Source organism: Phalaenopsis equestris, unplaced genomic scaffold, assembly GCF_001263595.1.
Source record: "Phalaenopsis equestris unplaced genomic scaffold, ASM126359v1 Scaffold001307, whole genome shotgun sequence".
In the NCBI taxonomy this organism is placed as follows: domain Eukaryota; kingdom Viridiplantae; phylum Streptophyta; class Magnoliopsida; order Asparagales; family Orchidaceae; genus Phalaenopsis; species Phalaenopsis equestris.
In genome coordinates, this window is record NW_018165746.1 from 443,733 (window position 1) to 461,897 (window position 18,165).

General features: G+C 33.6%; 2 protein-coding genes across 3 annotated transcripts; one reads left to right on the top strand and one right to left on the bottom strand.

Moving 5' to 3' along the window:
* The first annotated feature begins 133 nt into the window (after positions 1-133).
* LOC110033862 (transmembrane protein 53-B) lies at positions 134-5,092 on the top strand. Of its 2 annotated transcripts, none has more exons than XM_020738002.1 (6): positions 134-368; positions 832-941; positions 1,031-1,827; positions 1,910-2,015; positions 3,072-3,277; positions 4,548-5,092. In XM_020738002.1, the coding sequence occupies exons 3-6, from the start codon at positions 1,106-1,108 to the stop codon at positions 4,816-4,818; spliced, it is 1,305 nt and encodes a 434-aa protein (XP_020593661.1). In that variant the 5' UTR covers positions 134-368; positions 832-941; positions 1,031-1,105; the 3' UTR covers positions 4,819-5,092. The 2 variants fall into 2 exon arrangements, with proteins under 2 accessions (XP_020593661.1, XP_020593662.1); XM_020738003.1 differs by lacking the exon at positions 134-368 and adding an exon at positions 382-759.
* Positions 5,093-6,865: 1,773 nt separating this feature from the next.
* On the bottom strand, positions 6,866-8,692 carry LOC110033863 (putative GEM-like protein 8). Its single transcript, XM_020738004.1, has 4 exons — positions 8,191-8,692; positions 8,035-8,115; positions 7,635-7,909; positions 6,866-7,550 (listed from the first exon to the last, which is right to left on the bottom strand). Exons 1-4 carry the CDS (start codon positions 8,318-8,320, stop codon positions 7,350-7,352), a joined length of 687 nt encoding a protein of 228 aa, XP_020593663.1. The 5' UTR covers positions 8,321-8,692; the 3' UTR covers positions 6,866-7,349.
* Between the last annotated feature and the right edge of the window lie 9,473 nt (positions 8,693-18,165).

The window sequence follows — 18,165 nt, forward strand, 5'->3', positions numbered from 1 at the left end:
TATATATATATATATTTGTGTGTGTGGGGGGCGGGCAACGCGTCCGGCTAATACGCCTAGTATTCACAATCGCGTCATATTCATAAAATTCGACCGTCCACTAGCGTTTCCTGGATTGCGGGACTTCCGCGAGCATATTCTTTAGGATCTCAAAAGCATAAAGCTTTGTTCGAACCTTTATTTAGAATCACCGTTAACTCGACGCAACGGGCAAAGGCGGGCACGCGTTTCCAACAGCTAGAAGCCTAGAAAGCTATAATTCGATTTATTTTATTTTTGTTTTTTAAGGAAAAAAAAAACTTTTGATTGGCGCTTTCTCAGCGAAGCCCTGCAGAGAATCGTCCTCTTCTCGGCTTTGAGTGCTTGAGGTTAGTTTGGTCAACATGTCCCAGGGCCATAAGATTTCCCTGAATCCCTCGGCTTGCTTTCGTTCCTTCATCGAAAATTTTTTTATTCTTACTTGATGTGATTGCTTAGGGTTTATTTTTAATGTTTTTTTTCTTGTTCTGTTCATCCTTCCTTCTCTCGTTGATTGCCATTTGCCATGTTTTTGTTCCATAATCTTTTAACGGTTTGATTCTATTGGCAAATATGAGCCATATGTTTCACGTTGCAATCCCTTTCAAATACTGGACTAATTCGTTCTAGAAACAGCAATCGGCGAGGTTGAAGATGAAAATTTTGAAACCCTAATCGATATTAGGGGCTGTGATTTTTGTGAACCTATTGATCCGTCGGCGCGCTTTCTTTTTCTCGTTGGTCTGTTTCCTTGTATGATTTTCGCTATGCAAGTTCTTCTCCCGTTTCTTATCTCTGCGTTCTTTATCTCAGGTAGAGAGGAGAGGACTTGGTCTCCGCGGAAGCTGGGCGGCGCTGTCAACCTCTTTTGACTGCGAGCCCAGTTTCAACACGTTGCCTTCGTTATCCTATTTTTCTTGGGAGTATGTCTTTAAATATGAATACAGAATTCTCTCTGTTCTGTTCAAACTTTAAAACGTTTTTATAGACTATCTCTACGCATCCATTGCAGCTCGTGCGACAAGAATCTCTCAAGCAATTGCATTACTTCTTGTTCTTCTTGAAGAATTTGTTCTGTTTCGTCATCATGGCTTCATTTTATGGAAACTTTCAACGGCCTCTATCGGCGATGGCCGCGGTTGTCTTCGCTGCCGTGTCCTCCGACTATATCCCTGAACGATTTACCGGTCTCAAGTCTTCAGATGCTAATTCTCTCTCCGTTCCCAGCTCTTCAGAGATGTCCGACTCACCGGCTTCTGCAATCTTAAATCTAAGGAGCTCAGAGGGTCTCTCTTTTCTGTCTAAGGCTTGGCCACCGGTCAATTCGGGCATTTCTCGTTCATCTGATTTCATGTTTGGTTCCTCATCCATGTTTGCTTCGCCACCGGCACTTCTTGATATTTACCATTATGCGAAGCTAACCAATCTATATAAGAATCGCGAGTTTAGTCCTCGAACAACTTACTCGTCTTCAGATGTTCTTTACCGATGGCATCTTCCGAACCCTAATGCCGATGGGATGTTAGGGAAATCTAATTGCTCTTCTGCAATGTCGCAGACAGTTGTGGTTTTGTTGGGGTGGTTGGGTGCAAAGCAAAAGCACCTGAAAAGATATGCTGACTGGTACACATCCAGGGGATTTCATGCTGTGACCTTCACTTTTCCTATGTCTGAAATTATTAGCTACAAAGCTGGTGGGAAAGCTGAAATAGATGTGGAAAATCTTGCAAACCATTTGGCTGATTGGGTTGAGGAGGAAAGTGGGAAGAACTTGGTTTTCCACACGTTCAGTAACACAGGCTGGCTAATGTATGTTCCTGGTTTCATCCTATACATGTAGTCTTCTTTGATAGCAGATTATATAGTTTGACTGGAAAATTTATCTTGGCAGATATGGAGTTCTTATTGAAAAGTTTCAGAAGCAAGATCCTTCTGTAATAGGGAAGATCAAGGGTTGTGTTGTGGACTCTGCCCCTGTGGCTGCCCCTGACCCACAGGTATTGTTAATGTTCTACTCTGATTCAAGTTTTTTTGGTTGAAATGTCTTTTTTCCCTAGCAAGTTTATTTGGCTCTCTTAATTGGAGTCTTTAACATTCGGTTGCTCTTTGTTTTTCTTAATTTGAGAAATTGTTCTATGAATTCTTAATATTCACTTTCCTTTTCAATATTCACAAGTTTTTCTTCTGAAGGTTTGAAATGCTTGTGTACAATGTTGGCTATTTAACTTATTTTTAGTGAGTATCATTGGATTATTAGGTGGTAGGTTCCTTAGCTATGGTATTTACAAATAAAATAGTTATAATTGGTTACGCAGTTGCTCAAATAAATGGAAAGTTGAGATAATGGAGAAACTTTTAGAAGTTAAATGAGTTAGAATTAATAGAATAAAAAATTGGCTATGGTATGCAATTATAGTGGTTCTTATAATGATAATTAGTGGCAGGATAAAACGGCATCTAGGCTTGATAGGTTGAAGTATCATCGATCTATTATATAGAACAATGACTATATAAATTAGGATTTAGGATATAAGTTCTATAGTTAAGATAAAGTAATTAATAATGGAGAAGTGCTTTAGGAGTATTAGATAATATGTTGGAGATGTTGTGTGACAAAATTAGAAATTATAAATTAAAGAGTAATTTTATTAGAGGGATGATGCCATAAGTTTACCATTTATTGAACATAAGACGGTGAAAAGTCACCTTGGGTGTTTTGAATGTTTATATTGTAGAGACTATCAGACTGGGAGATACAGTTCGCAGCAAAGATTGGAAAGAAAAAAAATGAACAAGTCTTATGTAGCATGAATGGAATTCATTTCAAAGTAATTATGCATGATAGATTTAACGCCTCGTGTAGCATTCAACAATAGCAAATGGAAAATAATGGTAGATGGCCTGTCTCAATTATTAAATTGTTTTTTTCTAAGTTGGTCATGCTTGATCACGATCTTATCTGCCATCATTTTATATCAGAGTATTTATGAAAATAAAATTTTTACATGCCATTTTTGTAAGATTTTAATATCTAATTCTTTCAAATTGTTTAGGTTTGGGCTTCCGGATTCTCTGCTGCCTTTTTAAAAAAGCAAAGCGTAGCTGCCAAAGTAATGCCAGATCCTAATATTTCTGAAATGGGTGTGGCAATGGCCGTTAATTCTTTGGAACAGCCCAAACCTGCAGTTCTCGAAGTTGCTATGTTAACTGCTTTGGAGAAATGTTTTAACGTGGTGCTGAATCTTCCTACTATTAACAGGTAACAGTCACAAACTTGATGTTTTGCGCCTTAAATGTAAATAATTTTAATTCGTATGATTTTTAAGTTGAATACATTTTAATGGAAACTTGGTGCAAATAGAAAAAACATACATAATAAATTTTGCAGAAAGGTTAGCATAATGATGTCACATGAAGGCGAGAACCAGCCAGCTCTCTAATACCAGCGAAATTTGTTTAGGGAATACATTAGAATTGTGTGCTATGTATCTAAATGCCCCATTTGTTTATCCATGGCAAGCATGCGGCAGCTCTTTCTTTGGCTGTCATTATTTCATTTCTCATATACTTTCTTATATGTAAGTATAAATTTTAACAAGCAAATCATTGTCACTATTTACAACATAGTAATAATCCTAGGAGATATATTCTCAGCCACTTCCATAAATGGTAGGTGATCTTAGCATGTTATGTTTTCGTCTCATTAGTGTTTCATAGCAATTGCTTTTGTAGTAACCTTTACCCCATGGCGATTTTTTTGAATAATTTGCTTGCTTTTTTTGTCAAAACCATTATAGCTATGAAAAAGGCAATCTCAACTATCAAAATGAATTGGATTATAGCTATGAAAAAGGAAATCTCAACTATCAAAATGAATTGGATTAGTGGGATTAGTGAATGGTGACAACTTCATCAGCTTGATCACATTTTCAACAATTTTGGGTTTGGGGATCATAGCTCTCATTCCAAATGTCTACTTTTTCCATATTTTGCTTTGTTACCACTTTAGTATTGCCTTAGGACACGTTTTGGCTCCTTTTTTTGTCAGTGGCACACTGCTAATTTTGCTGGAAGAAGGATTTACTTTCCCGTCTCTCTACTTCTAAAAATTATAAGAAAAGTGCAAATATAATACCCTAATTATTTATAGGGGGCCATTTTAGTCTCACATCTTTTTATAAGCGTTAAATTAGGTCTTCCTACTCTTTTAATAGGCGTTGAAACTTGATGGTTTCAACTCATATTAAAAGAATATAAGTACTAACTTAAAATTTTTATAGAATCTGTGATTAAATGGGACCCTTCAAAGAATCAAGGGAGATCATCTTGATATTTTTCTCAAAAAGTTATTTTTTTTTCCTCCTTCCATAGCCTCGGTGGAACCAAATGGTTCTTAAACCTATCCTGGTTTCTTCAAAAACTCCCTCTCTATGGTAATCCAAGTAAAATAATAATAATAAAACATCAGCTTCATTGCCAAAGTTGATTTCAACATTCTGACAATTACCTTTTTTTTGCACTTTTACCAGGAGGTTAACTGATGTGTTGAAAGTTTTATCCACGGAGCAGCCCAATTGCCCACAATTATACATCTACAGCTCTGCTGATAGGGTTATTCCAGCCAAATGCGTCGAATCATTTGTGGAGAAGCAAAGAAGAGCAGGCCATGTGGTCAGGGCATGTAATTTTGGGAATTCACCTCATGTGGACCATTTCAGAAACCATCCGCATCTCTATTCTTCGCAGCTCACCAGCTTTTTTGAGGACTGCGTTCTGCCATGCGGCGAAGACTCTTCATAAAGAAACCACTAACTGGAATTTACATTTTTTTTTTAAATGTATCGTAAAAACTATCAATTAACCATTTTTCCTTCTCGGCAGTCAAATTGGCTCTGCCGGAATTTTTGATTTTTTTTTATTTTTATTTTTTGTGAACAGAAGCTAATCATACAAAGACATGCCGAAGCCCTAGGTTTAGCTAGCCTTACGTTCCTGATGTCAGAAGGTTCGAGCCTTGAAGCTCCGTTATTTGATTGGTTCAAACTAGGAATCGACATTCTATAAAATAGAAACCGTTTAAATGCATAGCTTCTTGATGTTTAAAAATGCTTAAACTGATAAATTTGTTGGTTTCATCGCTAATTTTGCTGTTGCTAGAAATGCATATATATATATATATTGTTAACTTTTAAGAATAGAACTTTATATTTTCATTGATAGGAAAATGGGTATAAATATGTATTAGAAGACTTGAATAAAAGAAAACACAGAAATTTAGGAATAAATTAGCTAGGAAATGCATAAACATGGAAACTAAAAATAAAAGATGGAAATAGAAGTTAATAATAATTGCAGTAGTAATCATATAACTAAGCTAATAATTGTAATATTCCTCTTCAAGTTGAAGCATGAAAGTTCATCATGTTAAATTTGGATTTCAAGTTATCGTACAATAACCGAGAAAGATTATTGGTAAGGATATATGTTAATTGACCATTGAATTGGACAATTAGAATACAAATCTCCTTTGAATCGAGTTTTTTTTAATGAAGTGTTTTTCAATCTGGACATGTTTTGCCCAATCATGCGGGATCGAATTATGGGCAACACTAATGACAGCTTTATTATTACAGAATAGCTGGAGAGGAGCAGAGAACGACATGCAATTCATAAAGCATGATACGTAACTAGAAAGCCTTACATATACTTAAGGATATAGAGCGAAACTCGGCTTCAACATTGCTTTGGACCACAACCGAATATTTTTTGATTTTTCATGAAATAAGATTTCCTCACATAAATGAACAATATCATGAGGTTGATCACCTGGACGGAACCGGGCCATAACAAGGTAAAAACGTTGCACTAAATCTGGTAGAGGTGCTAAAATCGCAAGAGTGGCAGAGTAGAGGTGCTAGGATCGCAAGGCGCTGAATCTAGCGCTAGGATTGCAGGGTAGAGGCGCTAAATATGGAGGCAGGAGATCCTGCTGCTTAGCTGGCGGCAAAAATCCTACAAGGAAGGGCCTGCAGGGGGCCAACAACAAGGGTAGAAGGTCTTAGGGTTAGAAGAATAACTTTGATATCATGTCAACTTTGGAGAATAGAACTTAATACTTTCATTGATTGAAAGGTGTATAAATATATATTACAAGATCTAAGAAAGGAAATATATAAATTCAAAAACAGACCAACTAAGAAATCCTTAAATATGGACATGGAAAATAAAGGAAGCAAATAAAAGTTAATAATAACCGCAACAATAATTAGCTTAATAATTCTAATATATAGGCTTGAATTGAGATTTAATTAGGATAATGCATTTGTTATGATAATCAGGCAGCATAAAGTCAGATTAAGGCTTTAGTGCTATTAGTCTCAATCGAGTTAAAATAGTAATTAGGTGAAGATAACTCAACCTTAACTTAGCCCGATTTATCTGACTATTGTACCGTTGGCGACCTTTATTGCCCTAGAGCAGCTTCGTTTTCTTGTTTGTTTTTTTTTTTCAAAAAAACTATTTTATAGCCGCAGAAAGATACAGCAAAACCTATGTATCTTGTTTGATCAAAAAATTGTGTTTTATTATTATTTATTTATTTCTTTTTTGTATAAATTCCTGTCAAGATCTGCATTTAGAACAGAAATTTGAAGTTGATCTATCAACTTTCATATAACAGCTTGTTAACCTCCTCTTAATTGCTGAAAACAATTCCTCATTTCTTTTTTGATGGGCCATTTGCTTACATACCACCCACTTCCTATGTATTTACATATCCAACAGCTAAATTTATTTTTTTACATTTATACCACCCAAATCCTTCAGATCACATGAAAATCACCTTTATTTTCTTTTAAGAAATGAAATACACAGATAAGGTGGCACATACGTAAAAATTGTAGTTTAGCTATTACTTGTGTAAAAACATAGGAACTAAGTGGTATGTATGCAAAATTTCCTTTTTTTTTTGATTCATCATATTGATACTTCCTTAGTTCTCCAACAAACACGAGAAACACAACGAAACCAAACCTTAAAACTCCAACCAAGTAAACTTCAAGCTTAATGCAGTCAATAAAGTCACTCAGATCATAACAGTACTTAAATGAAAAAAAACTAACAAAAAAGGAAAAAAAGAAAACACAGGCTACCATTTCCCAAAGACAATTCCTTGCAGTACTGTTATAAATCTGTACAAATCATGATGAGAACTCAAAAAACTTAGTGGTACAAGCGGATTGCCGTAAATAGGTGGCAATCTTATCATTTATAACAAAATTTTCTTAACGCAATTTCACTGTTTTTATCTACATATATCATAACCTTAATCTTCATCCATCTCGCTTCAGAAGGCTCATTTGTGATTCTGATATCACTTGCTTCAAATTCTTAAGCGATCTCTGATAAAAAACAAAACCCATGAACCAAAACTCGAACTCATCAATGGTTTCAATCTGAATATACTTTTGATTCGGCTTGCTAGAATCTTCACTTTTATTTGCACTTTTTATCTTTCTTAGCGGAATCAATACCTGCACAAAGTTCTAACCCAAACTCAGTAAAAGTAGAGCAAAATTTACTGCAACAATGCTACTGAAATGAAGAGAATTAATAACCTTGTAAGGAATCCTGGCAACAGTTCCTTCCGGTGATCTGAAGACCAGAGATCGGTCGCTGAGGAAGGCTATTTTCTCTGTTGAAATGAAGAGGAGTCCTGGAATGGGACCAGCTGTGGTTGAGAGAAGGCACTGGAATGCCTTAATCAGCTTTTCATCTTCAACAATGGCGAAACTTTTCTTAAATACCCTATCAATTCCTCCAGCTTGAAGAATCCTTGTGCCTAACTTCAACTTCCCTTTCACTGTTTCAGAGACTCCTGGTCCCAAGCTTACTGAAAATTTTTACATGCTATGAAGTTAGATAATTACAAAGCTATAATATTTTTCTTTGAGCTGGAATGATGTTCTCTCATCCCAGATAACATATTTGAAAGTATAACACTCATATGTTAATTACCATGATCTCTGATCCCCTGTGCAAGATTATCAGCTTTTCTTCTGAACTTGTTTATCAGATCAATGATGGAGTCCAATTTCTCTGCAAAATCAGATCTTTCAGCTACACTTAACATTAAAATTGCTACGAAATCAATATGAGATATATGATGATTACTCTGCTTGAAGTGAGATGCGCCGTATTGTGCAGGCCTACTGTATGCAACAATTGGTTCATGAATGGAAGCTTTCACTGTCACAGATCTAACAGGAAAACCCATGACTGATCCTTGGATTTGGTTCTTCATTCTGAATCACTGCTGCGTCTACAGCTTCAACTAGTTGAGAATTCCAAGGTGTGTTCTTTGCATCAAAGTCCATTGATTGATGCCGATTTATAGAAAGAAGAAACCTGAATGCAAAATTTGTCAGTGTTGGAAGAATCTGGGCGGTTAAGCAACCGGAAAGATGCAAATATTTTACAAAGGAGTTAAGTGGCTTTCCGTGTCAGCATTACATGTTTCCAAGTCATATTCAGGAATAAAGGCTTATGTGAAGATGCCATAAGAGAATAATTCCCACAATATCCTTTCATCATAAGAAAATATATGAAGTTTAGGGGTTCAATTTCAATGCTGTAACAGTATTTATTAAATAATCATAACTCTTATTGTAACAGTGCCAACCATTGTTAAAATTTTAATTGTTACACCAAAACACGCCTCAACATAGCTTTATTCTACTTAAGATGTCTCACACTTATGATCTTATGATATTTTGAATAACAATCTTAACTTAATTTTATCAAGGAATCATTCACATTACTCTACAACATAACAAGCATAGTCCAATTAAGCATAATAAAATCACAAAATGCAAAGTAAAGTTCAAGATTCGTGGCTATATCACTTTTAGGAACATATCTTATATTGTTATCTTCCAATTTAAGCCCAAGTTAGAAAAAGAAATAGTCAAATATGGTGGGCTGCCACTGTTTGAGATAAGTTGCAGACTTGGTCCCATCTGATGTGTAACTATTGATTCTCACCTACATATGATGTGGAATTGGGACACCAATGCTCTACCTTTTTTCCTATTCCTTCCTTTTTCTGTTCTTCAAAATTTGTGCAAACACTTGGGACCAGAAAACGTTACGAAACATGTCATCATTTTGATATGTTTTTTGAAGATGGAGACGCCTAATTCGTCGTCATTAGCTTTTAAATTTTTTTTTTCTCAAGGCTTTTCTTGGATGGAAAATATTTCTGAATAATTATGGTTTTATTTTCATTGATAAAACAAGCAATAGAGAAAATGGGCAAAATGATCCTCGTTTATTTGTAAAGAGCCAAAATTATACCATACTATGTAAAAGACGGATTTAGTCTCCAAACTATTTAAATAAAAACTAATATAGGCTATGATAGAACTCTTCTAGTACCCCCTGAATAACCCCTGATGTACGCAGAGCTGCGTATATCTTAAATATTTTCCTATTTAAAGAGTGAGAAATGGTTATTTTCTCCGACAGAAATAATATATATATATATATATAATGAGTGAGTTTTTTAGAACTTCAAGCCAAGGTTTATTTCTAACTATACTCAATTAAATTATGAAATAAATAATTTATAATATTTTTCAAAAAATATTTGTTGACTAAATGTTAAAATATGCCTCGAAGTTGTGGGACTATCAATGAATGCTTCTTGCAATTAGTTTATGTGAAGGTTGAAATTTTGGCTCTATTCAACACAGGTGAAAAAGAGGAGTCAGGTAATGTCCAATTAAATAAAGAATGGTACTTTTCCATGACCATTTAAGTCTTTGCCTAACTATTAGGATTTACGGCTATTACCCGGATTACTGACTATATTGATAAGTGTTGTTATTACACTAACAATCCTTGTCTAAATCTCCCAACTAAACCATATAGTTGGAACTTCTTCTAATGTTGTCAGACACTCGTAGATTGACTAACAACATTTTTGGTCATTTTCTATTTACTATGTCAGTCATCTTGCTTAGGGAAAATCAATATTTCATCATCATGATCATTTTTTGAACCCTTGGAAATATACAACTTGTAATTTTTTTATATTTCTTTCTACTTCTCACCCTTTAATAAGTCTTCTCAATTCCTCTTAACTTCTTCACTTAAAAATCAAAGATCTCATTATGAAGGATACACAAACGAATGCGAGCAGACACACACACACACACACACACACACACACACACACACAGAGAGAGAGAGAGAGAGAGAGAGAGAGAGAGAGAGAGAGAGAGAGATTTTTATCGGAGTTAGAAAACTCTTTTAGAAAACTCTTTAGTATATTAAATTGAGTTTTGAAAATAACTCAACGAGCAATGCCATTTAAGTCTGAGGAGAATGAAGGGTGCGCAGATGACTCAAACAATAGCGGTTCAGAGGCCCTCACCTTATGTGATCTTTTAGACACCATCACACTAGTGTAGCCAGTGTGACATTATTGCCAGTGGGTGGCATGTAGTGATGTGACAATAGTGGGCACCACCCTATCTCTTTTATAGTATATAGTAGAATTAAAATTCTAAAAAATCTTACTATTTAATTATGGGTTAGCTTATGTAGACAAGGACCTCTAATGGCACCATTTTGGATCCACCCATGATTCTATATATTTTATAAACTAAATATATGATCAATTATTAATTATAAGAGGACTGAAGAGTGCAAACCCTTGATAGAAGAGTCAAATGGAATACAAGTTTTTTTCTTTTCCAATAAGTAAAACTCTGAGGAGCAGAGATAAAACCTATGACTTTAAGATTGATATGAACTAATAAGTTAAAGCCCCCACCTCATTAGGTCATATATTTCAATCATTTCCATCTCATACCAATTGAGTTATGCTCATTTAAATTTCATTTAAGGATCAATTTTCTTTTCTAGAAAAATTTGAGCACTAAAACATAAATTCAAAGTAGAAGGACTTCAAACGTAGGGTATTAAAATAACTTTCAAATTTTTTGCCAGTTGAGCTAATTGAAACTTGTTATTTGAGGATTAAACCTGATAGCTAATTAAATAATTAGTTATAAACAATATATTATAAATTATTATAATGCTCATTTTTGGTTCAAAAGAAATACAAAACTAAATAAAAGAGCTTCATCATAATAGAAATTGATTTTAAAGGTTTGTGCACAACTCTAATTTCACGCATTTGTTGCAAAAGGGTAATCAGGAGTCCAAGGAAAGATATGGTTATTCATGCATATGAATCCCTTGAGAAAAACAGGTTGGAATGGATGTAAAGCAAAGCACACTCAAGAAAAGAAGGCTAACAATGACAGTGTGCACCCAAAAATGATCTACATGAATCTTAAGACAATCTAAAGGTCAAGATAAAAAGATAGATGATGAAAGCGTGCCAAAAATTGATTATGAATATAAAAATGCTCCATAATGACATGTAGGTTGTAAGTCCTCTATTAAAGCGGGGACAATAAAAATATACCATAAAAACCTGTAACTCACCTATTAAAGTGAGGACCATTAAAAGACACCATAAAGAATTGTAAATCTTTTATTAAAGAGAGGACCATAAAAACATAATCATAACCCAAACTCCACCATTAAAGTAGAGATAAACATGCAGTTTTAGACTTGATCCCTCTATCTCCTATAAATATAGGAATCATACCATGTATGAAGGGGGAGGAGGGGGCTTATGGCTCTTTTTTCTAGATCCATCTTCTGTAAGAGATACCTCTCCATTTCTTTTGTAATCCTAATATTATATATATGTATATATATATATATATATATATATAATGGGTCAAATAGCCCAATGATAGCCCAATTCGCCCCCATTGGGATAATTTTGGATTCAACATTCTAAAATGTGTTGTAAGCATGAAACATGTTACCAAACAGAAAAAAATACATCTGAAAGACACTCTTCACAGGGAGTGCATTAAGTTCATGTAACAACAGATCTAGAGCTGGAAACACCATTTCCGTCATCTTCCAAGTGGCTTTGGCTAAGAGAAGAGTACTGCAAAATAGATGGCCGGCTCCCAACGGTTAAAACAAGCCAACCAACCATGCTTGTGCACCGCTCTATCAATCCCGAGTGGGTGGCATCTCATCCAACAAATGAAGGGAGTGTTATTTTACAACTTATCTTAAGCTAGGACACAAATTTCTCTAAAGTTGTATAGGTTCAATTGATACTTAGGAAAATTAGTTCTGAGCGAGCAAACAAGAAGTTAGCAAAAAAGTCTCCTCTTTGGGGCAAGCAAGCAAAAGACACACCTCTGAGGTAAGTAAATAAAAAATTCCCTTACCAGGGTGAGCGAATAAAAAAAACTCTAGGATAAGGGAGCGACCAACGGTTCAACCTAATAAATGAGATGGGTGAAAACTAAGAATCGAACTAGATGATATCACGACCGGTAATTTTTTCAGGAGTCGGGTCGCTAGTCAACACAAAAAAACGAAATTAACATAAACAAATTCTTCAACACAACACCGACCAAAGAAAATGCTTCAGAGTTGGCATATAGCACAAAAGATGACAAAACAGAGTGCAGTGAGCGACTGTATAAAGAGTATCATCGACGATTCATGTAATCATGTTTTTTGCTTTAAAAATATTTTGTATTTATCACAAATGTAACTATTAAGGAGCAAAAAAGTTGGGGAACTTAATATGTACACCCAAAAATGGTCTGCATGTATTTCAAAATAATTTGACAATCTAGATAAAAAGATAAATGACAAAAATGTGATAAAAATTGATTATGAATATAAAAAAATACCATAAAGATCTATAACTCTCCCATTAAAGGGGAGACCATATAAAGACACCACAAGTATCTATAACTTTTCTATTAAAACGGTGATAATAAAAAGACATTATAAAGACCCGCAACTCCTCTATTAAAGCTAAGACCATAAAAATATAATAATAACATGTTACTCTCCCATTAAAGCATGGGCACACATGTAATTTTAAACTTTGTTCCTCTATCTCCTATGAAAAGGGGAATCATATCATGTATAAAGGGATAGGAGGGGGGCTTTTAGCTCTTTTCTCTAGACTCATATTCTGTAAGGGGATCTCTCTCCCCATCTCTTATAATCCCTATATTCTATATATGAAATGGGCCAAAGAGCTCCGGGATACCCTAGTTGCCCATGCGAGGCAAGTTTATGCGTGTTATTTTATTTTTTTCCTTTCTTGTCTCTTTCTTTTTCTCCCTCAAGTTCCCCATCCCTTCGATACTAGGGCATGCTTCATATGACAGATTTGGATTCAACAGGCAGAAAACCCAATTACATAAAATCAAATGATGTCTTCATATCTTCAATTTTTTTACTATCAATTTTGTGAGAAATTTCTATTTGGTTTCACATGGCTTTTGCTTCTTTTATTCACATTGAAATTTTTTGCGTGCTGGAAGATTGACGGCGATAGAGTGATAATTTAACATCTTAACATTGTACAAAAATGTAGCATACACACAGATGATTGAAAATCAGGAGAAGATACCAATATGTTTTACGTGGAGGAAACCCAAAAATTAATAAAAAACTATAAAGTCTAGTCATGTCAAAGTAATTTACTATGAGTGTGTAATTACCAAGAAACACACCCTTATCCACCAATTGAGAAAGAAGGATTATAATGCTACACCAAGTGTTGAGAAATTAAGGCGAAGAGAAACTATAATCGACATAAATCCAGAAGAACACACAGAGATTTACGAGGTTCGGCAAAGATGCCTACATCCTCGGGAGTAGAGTGACGACTTCCTTCTCAATATTCAGAAAAGAGTACATAATACAAGATTCAACTCTTAGAATCTCAGAGGCTCACCTAGGGTTACAAACATGACCTATATATAACCCTAAAGTACAATATGTAATTACTTAAATTACACCTATATCAAACCACGGGGGTGTTGCCCTCGCACCCCTTACCCACATAATGAAACTCCTTCGATTGGACAGATCTTTTCGCTCTACTCCACTCGTGGGCTCCGCTCCGCTCCAACATCTGTCTCATTTATAGTATATGAGTCATACCTAACACCAAGTACAACACTTGCTTGTGCACAATGAATAGAAAACCTTAGGAGATTAAGAAAAGTCATCATCTTCTGAGTATGGTGGTTATATGCAGTTATTGCCAGATCTATAATGCGGCATTTTGATAACATCATCTTCAGAGTGTGTAATTACCAAGATACACCACCTTATCCAACACTGGATTCATCTTATCTAGACGGTCAACTTGACAATAATTTTGCTGAAACCGTAGCTCTAGATGACTATTAATTTGTAATTTCTTTTGCTTAAAAATGTCTCGAGACTCATGCAAAATGATAAAATTTTATGACGACACGTCAAAGATTGTATATAGTTATTTTATTTTCTATTATGTTTTCTTAAATACATTTTTTCAAAAACCAATTTTCATTTTAAACAACTCTAACCTTTTACGGATTGTCGTTTTGTGCTAGAAAATAAGTGGAAAGCAGGAACCAGATGAGTCAGCACCTTATCTTTTACAGTACTCTACCATAGAAAGCTATGTACTAAAGAAACACTTTTAGTTGTAGCAGACCGCAGGCAAAGTGGCTTTTATGCTACTTCAAAGTTGCTGATTAGAAAGTTAATCAGCTTCTCATTCTTTACAGTCATGATGTTATCATAAGTTAAAAAATATAACCTAAGGACTATAAAGACGAAGAAAGCATTTTGATTGCTTCAATAACTCTTCTTGTTTTTTTCCCTTAAAACACTGAATTGGAAGATTTACATACATGCCACACCATTCTAATATATTTACATATCTAATACATAAACTTTGTTTTTTTCACTAAAATATTACCTGAAAGGGAAATTGCATTGCTTTAGTTTGACCATAATCTGCATTCTAATAACTTCCCTTTTAACAGAGATATAAATCTTGGTCTCTAATATTGGACAAAATTTTAAGTATGTAGTCCGAACGTGAGCTACATCCGGATGACAGATGCGATACACTGACGATGTGTTTTTTTTCTCCGTTGTACTGTGTCCGTCATCCGGACGCGGCTCGCGTCTGAATGACTTACGCAAATTTTTTTCCTAATATTGGGAACTTCACAATGATCCTTTCTAACATGTCTTCACCATTAACCTTCTTCATAAGGTTTGTGTCTATGTATTTTTGTCGTTTGGATTATAGTCTCTTCACGATCCATTTCAACATTGACAGTCTTAAATGATAATATAAAATTGATGAAAGAAAATTTTTGGTTTGAAAACAAACAAAATTTGAATCTCATAGTTGATGTTTGACCCTAATTTGAGCAAGGAGGAAACTAATATTTTGAACCTGATTCTATCGTTGTATCTGAAATTCAGTTCAAAATAGATGTTCAATTCTTGTTCGGGCAAAGATCATAATAAAACTTTCAAAATGAATAAATCACTTGGAGGGCCTTAATGACCTCAAAATTGAGTGATGTTGTACTCATTAGATTTCTCTCATTGAGACGCTCGATTTGAAAATATCAAATTTAGAGTTCCAGTTAACTAACTAAAGCTTTCAAATGTGGTTCAATGGCTTGATCTGGGCTTGATCGAATTCAGATTGGAGCACTTTAGGCATATCATTGGGTTTGTCTTGTCAAGATCATCAGTTAGACCATAAATTTACTGAAATTCGATCGTTAGATGATACTTAATTTGAATAAATTTTCTTGCTAAAAAAATTACCTCAAGATTCATGTAAATGATAAAATTTGTTAATGATGCATCATGATGAAAGAAAACATTTGGTCTGAAAATAGACAACGTTGAATCTCATAGTTAACGTTTGACGCTAGTTGGAACAAGTTGGATGAAACAAATATTTTGAACTTGGTTCTAGCATTATATTTCACCGTTGACCCTAATTTCTCATATAATGGTAGAACTAGGTTCAAAATAGATGTTTGATTCTTGTTCGAACAAAGATCATAATAACAATTTAAAATAAAGAAATTACTATATCTGGACCATAAAAGACCAAGGCGTTGCTTCGAAGAGAGATGTTCGAGCAGCTTTTATTTTTGAGTTCTTGTGTTATTACACGACCGCCATGACTTATATTTCTATAACCCCATACCTTTTTGGTACATTCATCAATAAAGTCGTTGTTGTATAAGGATCTTTCTAAGAAAACAATGGAGGATACACCCATGCATTATGTGTATCAGCTCGAGTCCTTTTGATTTGAGCTCTCTCTCAGTCCTTGAAATACTAAATCTTTTTAAGTTTTCTTAAGGCATAATCTTTACATAAAAGTAAGATTTTAAAATTGAATTTTTATTTTCAAGTAGAAGAACTTTTAGACTTTTTTCACTTAAATGGAAAAGCATAAACCTAAATTTGCCTCTATATTAATAGCAATTGGGATTATACTTGTGTTGGTGGTGGTGTACAAAGTACATGTCTTGTTGTTTCAACCATGAGTGTGGATAGATAATTGAAATTTTCATCATGTGATATCTTATTAAATTTCCTTACCAAGAAGAAAGTGGATGAACAAGTTCATCCATAAGCTAAGAATTCATGCTCCAACTATATTTCAATCATTCAAGTGATTCATGCAATCATGATGGGCAAATATTAATAATCGTTACATAGAAGATATTGTTATGCCCAACATAAACTTATACTACAAAAAAAAAATTTGGTAATCGTTACAAACACTCTCTTTCATAGTCAAATATAGGGTTGTCAACAAAGCTGGTTAACTTGTTCAGTTTGGTAAGCAACTTATATTTGAATCATTTGTTAAATAAACAAGTTATACATAAATAAATTTTTAAGCTTGAATTATAAACAAATAGAAGACAAACAATCCTTTGTCCGATCATGTTCGACTAGTTTTAGCTTGAAATAAATAAATTATATATATTATTTATATAAAAATATTATTATTTCTATAATAATATATTATATATTTTTATATCCAAGTATAAATTATTTCACCTAGTTCACTAATGTATTTTGTGTATTTTATTGTTCAAAATTGGTGCAGGTTCAAATCCAACACCTTACATCTATTTTCTCTAATTAATTTAAAATGGTCAATTTCGAGTCAAACACGAACAATGATGTGTAAATCAAGCCGAACACAAATAAACTGGTCACAAGCAATCACAAACACGAGTCAAGTTTGTGCTCGCTCAAGCTTGGCTCGCCTACAACCCTAATTGTGATTGTGAGAATAATAGGATCGAATTAGAAATTATAAGATAATCATTTTTGTACTTAAGAACAAATCAAGTAACATAGTGAAATAACACGATGTTAGGAACATGCTACCGCGTCTCATAATTATAAAAATAAAAATAATATAACTTTAAAGAGAAAAAAGGTTACATAATGAAACAAAAAATTAGGCAAACTTTAACCTAAGGTTCTACGATTAAGAAAAAAATTAGTTTAATCTTCTAATTAATTTCTAATCTAGACAATAAATTTATTACTATAGTAGTTAGAATGTTATTAATGAAATACTGAATTTAAGTATTATTATATAAACGCAATTATTATGGTACTGAATCCGGTCATTTTAAAATGTGAATGCCCCTCTTCAGTGTCAACATTAAAATAAGTTATGAAATTCTTTTTTTAATAAACACATTCATAATATTAATAATTAAGTTAATTAAAAAATAGTAATAATTATAATAATTAAAAATAGTAATAATTTAAATAATTATTTTAATAACTTCTTCCAAAATAACAATTACAAAATCATAGTTGAGATTAATCTATATTAATAATTTTTAAAAAAATACCATAATATATTAGATGGTCGTTGTTGCCAATACGGGTGTAAATTGTGTACGGTTCTTTTATATTTCGAGCTAAAAAAAAGTGTTCCTGTTTAGCTAGTTGACTTAGTGAGCCAAACACGAGCCATAAGATGTAAGAATTGGAGAAAGATTTCATATTTATTATCTATATTAAAACATCATTTGAATCTAATTTAACATTGTTTATTTTATTTTCTTAATTAATACTTCAAATGATTAAAAACTTTTGTAGCCTTGTAGTCAATTAAATTTTTTAAAAATAGTATATATATATATATATATATATATATATATATATGTG